Source organism: Octopus bimaculoides, chromosome 28 (assembly GCF_046866305.1).
Source record: "Octopus bimaculoides isolate indiv1 chromosome 28, ASM4686630v1, whole genome shotgun sequence".
In the NCBI taxonomy this organism is placed as follows: Eukaryota; Metazoa; Mollusca; class Cephalopoda; order Octopoda; family Octopodidae; genus Octopus; species Octopus bimaculoides.
This window is the reverse complement of record NC_142955.1, coordinates 25,478,454-25,484,453: the sequence shown is the minus strand read 5'-3', so window position 1 is coordinate 25,484,453 and position 6,000 is coordinate 25,478,454. Positions and strand designations below refer to the sequence as shown.

Below are 6,000 nucleotides of genomic sequence, written 5' to 3'. Positions count from 1 at the left end.
ATGCACATACACATATATGAACACACAGGTGCAAAACAAGGTCGAGAAAATAGTACTAGATACCCAAAGGTAGAGTATATTTCTTTTCCATTACAATCTCTTGCCTTTTTATCCAATTGTATTGTGTTATTTCGAAAAGTGGTTGCCCAATCAGCTTTCAGTGTTTATTCGATGAGTTGGTAGCCATGAACACTTACAAATATTTCTAAATTATTATATTATTCTCGTTTCTCACACTTGTCTGATGGGGTGGGGGGAATGGCTGCATGAAATTAAGTAACACAATATCAGACCCGAAACTTTATAAACAGCTTGTATTATATCCTTACTATGGGATAAGTGTGCATTCTGTGCAGTATTCTTCTGCTACAAAGCACCACTTGCACAATATGTATTTTATGCCTCTGCTACCCAATGCTATAGTACAATCTGCATTCTACACAATTTCTATAACACAACCCACATGACATGTACTACACCCAATCAACACCCTTTATGAAAATACAACCTATGTAACTTGTATTCTATATAATTGCTTCTCAATACTATAATGCAGTTTAAAATTATTAATTATGACAAATTTCTTTTTAAAATAATAATAGTAATAGTAATTATATAATAAATTATAATCTTAATAATAATAATGATATAAAATAATACAAATGATATAAAAATAATAATAATAATATAATATAAAATAATGATATAAAATAATATAAAAATAATAATATAGTTAATATAAAATAATAATAATATAAATGATATAAAAATAAAAATAAGTAATATGAAAATAATAATAATATAAATAATAAAAAGTAATAACAATAATATTCCTTTCTGCTATAGGCACAAGGCCTGAAATTTTGGGAAAGGGGGAGCTAGTCGATTACATCGATCCCAGTGTGTAACTGGTACTTTATTTCATCGATCCCAAAAGGATGAAAGGCAAAGTTGACTTCAGTGGAATTTGAACTCAGAACATAAGGATGGGTGAAAATGCCGTTATGTTAACAATTCTGCCACCTTGAATATTAATAACGATAATTATAAAAATTTAGAATAATAATAATAATCTTTTCTACTACAGGCACAAGGCCAGAGATTTGGTGGGGTGGGGTTAGTCACTTTCATTGACCCCAGTACTTGACTAGTACTTATTTTATTCATCCCCCAAAAGGATGAAAGGCATAGTCTACCTCGGCAGAGTTTGAACCGAGAACAAAGAGATGTATGGAATGCCACTAAGCGTTTTGCCTGGCATGCAAGCAATTCTGCCAACTCACTGCCCTAATAATAATAATAATAATAATAATAATAATCTTTTCTGATATAGGCACAAAGTCCGAAATTTGCAGTGGGGGCGGGGTAAGTTGATGAAATCAAACTTGTATGCTGGAAAATACATTATCATTTAATCATCAATATATTCTTACGATTGAATTGATGCTGTTGTATTTGTTTGTTTATCTATATATATTTTATTTTATTTATTTATTCAGGACAATGAACAAAAATGAACTTGATATTTCGTATGTAACTTCAAGAATGATCGGTAAGTTGTGACCCCAGATTTAATTATGGTAGTTGTTGATAATGATTGTGTATTTACCCTGATTATATACGTGCCCTTGTGGTCACTTCTTGGGGTGATTTGTTTGGCCTGGCTCTGAAGAGTATTTATTTTTTAACACAATACACCTATAAAGGGATTTTTTTTCTTTCCCTGGACAAAAACCACTGCTTCTGGCTTCTCAACTACACCCACATGTTAAATATGATACCTTGGTAAATTATTTATTTACTAACTGGCCCCTTGCCCTCAAAAATGATGGCTTATTGTAGTATTTTATTTATAAATATAGGTGCAGGAGTGGCTGTGTGGTAAGTAGCTTGCTTACCAACCACATGGTTCCGGGTTCAGTCCCACTGCGTGGCACCTTGGGCAAGTGTCTTCTACTATAGCCTCAGGCCGACCAAAGCCTTGTGAGTGGATTTGGTAGACGGAAACTGAAAGAGTCCCGTCGTATATATGTATATGTGTATATATATATATATATGTATGTGTGTATATGTTTGTGTGTCTGTGTTTGTCCCCCCAACATTGCTTGACAACCAAAACTGGTGTGTTTATGTCCCCGTAACTTAGCGGTTTGGCAAAAGAGACCAATAGAATAAGTACTAGACTTTTTACATACCCACCGACACGGGGGAATCACAACTACAATTCCCATCTGATTTTGATGTACTTGACTCAATAGGTTCCCTCTTCATTGTATATATATATATATAAACTTTAACCCCCAAAATTCTATATCGACTCTGGTTGAGACATCTGGTCTAGATTACTGCATGGTCGATCTCCTTTTCTGTTTGCTTCCAGTTATGTCATTCCCAGCTGAAGGAGTGGAATCAGCCTTTAAGAACCACATCGATGATGTCCGCTGTCTGCTGGACTCCAAACACCGTGGACAATATAGTGTATACAACCTTACTCAGAGAAATTATCGTGCTATCAAATTTGAAAATAGAGTGAGTAGTGGCTTTCATTCTTTAACCTTTGTAATGTGTGTGTGTGTGTAGTTGTCTAAGAGTCCATAAGTCACAAAAATATATGCGCTTGTATATTTGTCAGTGTAGTAAGTATATTAATCAAAATGTAAAGTGTTATAGAGCCATTTCAGCCTGTCTTACCAATTGGTTTCACACTGGTTATTAGGTAACAGGGTGACTGTCTAAAACTGTATACTCTTCAGCGATTTTTTTTTCTGCTATATTTGTATATGTTTTTCCATACCTAATACCTATCATCTCTGACGAGGTCATGGTTTTACACAGCCAACCTGTTAATATCTGGTTATCTAATGCCCAGTGCAAAACTGATTGGTAAGATCAGCTGAAATGAATCTATAATACTGTATACTTATATATATATATATATATATATATATATATCAAATGGATGTCTTATAAAACTATTCCAACATACAATAAGTCATACCAATAATCCAACATACCTCCATTATCAGCTGCCCCATGGATATCACTATGGTTTCGACATCTGGGCAGTACCATGCACAAGCATGGCTGTGTGGTTAAGAAGTGTGCTTTCCAATCATGTGGTTTCAGGTTCTGTCCCACAGTGTGGTACAAGTGCAGATACACAAACACACACACACACACGCACACATATATTAATGTTTGTTTTTATGTTCAGTACTAATAAAAACAATTTTGCATTAATCTGATTGGTTACTCTATACTTTTGTAGAATATGAATTTATTATTCTTAGAGAAAAATTTTGTTGAAAGTGACTTCGAAGTTTCAGTCAGCTAAGCCATTGTGCCACATAAGAGGCACCTGTGCCATTGCCACATTTAAAGCACTTGTGCTGGTGCCTCGTAAAAATAGCACCCAGTACACTCTGCATAGTGGTGGACATTAAGAAGGGCATCCAGCCATGGAAACGATGCCAAAACAGACAACCAAAGCTCTTGTCAACCCATCCAACCCATGCCAGCATGGAAAACAGATGTTAAATAATAATAATAATAATGATGATGATGATGATGATAATATATTTGTCTTTTGCAGGTCTTAGAATTAGGTTGGTCTCATAAACGAGTCCCATCACTAGCAAGTATTTTCACTCTGTGCAAAAGCCTTTACCACTGGCTACGGAAAAACCCTAAAAATATCTGTGTTATTCATTGCCTTGTAAGTAGTATATCATTTTGTTAATCCAATTTTAATCAGTTTCCATTGATCATTAATTTGTCATTCTACCCTTTGTTTTCTTTTTATATTTTCTTTTCTTCAATGTCATGAAAAATGTTCAATCCTTCAACATTCAGATTACTTTGTCAAATGTGATGTTTATTTATTTATTCACATCCATACACACAGGCTTGTCATTTACGGGTGCTGGTGCACCATGAAATGCACTCTTGCCGGTGCCACATAAAAAATGCACTCGTGCCAGTGCCACATGACATGCACTCATGCCGGTGCCACATAAAATGCATTCATGCCAGTACCATGTAAAATGCACTCGTGCCAGTACCATGTAGAATGCAGTCGTGCCAGTACCATGTGAAATGAACTCGTGCTGGTGCCACATAAAATGCACTTGTGCTGGTGCCCCATAAAAATGCACTCATGCCAGTGTCACATTAAAATGCACTTGTACCAGTGCTGCATAAAATGCACTTGTGCTGGTGCCCCATAAAAATGCACTCATGCCAGTGTCACATTAAAATGCACTTGTACCAGTGCCACATAAAATGCACTCGTGCCTGTGCTGCATAAAATGCACTTTTGCTGGTGCCACATAAAATGCACTTGTGTTGGTGCCCCATAAAAATACACTCGTGCCACATCAAATGCACTCATACCTGTGCCATATAAAATGCACTCGTGCTAGTGTCACATGAAATGCACTTGTGCCAGTGCCACATGAGATGCACTCGTGCCAGTTCCTCGTGCCAATTTTTTGCTGGTTATTGCCCTCCATAATTCATCTGCTATTGTCATTTATAATTTACTGATCTCCATAATTTACCATGTTACTGTCTTCCATAATTTATTGTTTTCCATAATTTACTGTCACTTATTATCCTCTGTAATTTTACAATTTGTTACTGCTTTCCATAATCTACCCATTAACACTGTCATCCATAATTTATCTGTCATTGTCAACAATAATTTACCATCTGTTCCTATCTTCGATAATTTGCCTGTCATTGTCTTCCATAGTATACCTTCTGCTATTGTCTTCCATAATTTATTGTCTGTTACTGTCTTCCATAATTTGTCATTGTCAACAATAATTTACAATCTCTTACTGTCTTCCATAATTTGTCTATCATTGTCTTCCATAATTTACCGTCTCTTACTGTCTTCCATAGTTTGTCTGTCGTTGTCCTCCATAATTTACCATTTGTTACTGTCCTCCATAATTTGTGTTATTGCCTTCCATAATTTCTGTTATCATCTTCCATAATTTCTTAGTTACTGACCTCTATAACCCTACCGCCTCTCACTGACCCCTGTACTTCTACGTTCTGTTACCTCTATTCTTCTGACAGGATGGCAAAAGTGTGTCTGCGACAGCTGTGTGCTGCTTCCTTGTGTTTTGTGGAGTCTGTAAGACTGTTGATGAAGCCGTTTACTTGTTCGCTTCCAGACGGGTCAATCCACATACGTCAGCCTCGCAGCGAAGGTGAATGCTACTTGCACTATTATTATTATTATTATTATTATTATTATTATTATTATTATTATTATTATTATCGTTATTATTAGTTATTATTATTATTATAATTATTAAGATGGTGAGCTGGCAGAAACGTAAGCACGCTGGGCGAAATGCTTAGCGGTATTTCGTCTGCCGTTACGTTCTGAGTTCAAATTCCGCCGAGGTCGTCTTTGCCTTTCATCCTTTCGGGGGGGTCGATGAATTAAGTACCAGTTACGCACTGGGGTCAATCTAATTGACTGGGCCCCCCCCCCTCTCCCCAAAATTTCAGGCCTTGTACCTAGAGTAGAAGATTAATGTTGTTGTTATTATTATTAATCATTATTGTTGTTGTTACGATTATTAAGGTGGTGAGCTGGCAGAATCGTTAGCATGCCAGGCGAAATGCTTAGCGGTATTTCGTCTGTCTTTATGTTCTGAGTTCAAATTCCACCAAGTTCAACCTTACCTTTTATCCTTTCAGGGTCGATAAATTAAGTACCACTTGTGTACTGGGATCGATCTCATCGACTGGTCCCCTCCCCCCAAATTTCAGGCCTTGTGCCTTGAGTAGAAAGGATTATTTTTGTTATCATCGTGGCAGTAAACTGGTGGGATCTGAGTTCAAATGCTGTTGAGGTCAGCTTTGCCTTTCATCTTTTCACTATAAAATATGTACCAGTTTGGAGATTGGGGTTGATGTAATCACTTAGCCTCACATCCCCCAAAACTTCAGGCCTTAAGGGGTTGGCATTAGGAAGGGCAT

The 6,000-nt window shown here is 36.4% G+C and overlaps 1 protein-coding gene across 17 annotated transcripts in view; it reads left to right on the top strand.

Annotated features, from left to right (window-relative positions):
* Positions 1–6,000, top strand: part of LOC106876583 (cyclin-G-associated kinase-like) — a 105,508-nt gene that overhangs the window by 81,194 nt on the left and 18,314 nt on the right. For all 17 annotated transcript variants that reach the window (XM_089344711.1, XM_089344710.1, XM_089344706.1 and 14 more), the window contains 4 exons: positions 1,500–1,552; positions 2,381–2,529; positions 3,593–3,715; positions 5,086–5,219. In XM_089344711.1, coding sequence (XP_089200837.1) covers positions 1,500–1,552; positions 2,381–2,529; positions 3,593–3,715; positions 5,086–5,219 — 459 coding nt within the window. The remainder of the gene's footprint in view (positions 1–1,499; positions 1,553–2,380; positions 2,530–3,592; positions 3,716–5,085; positions 5,220–6,000) is intronic.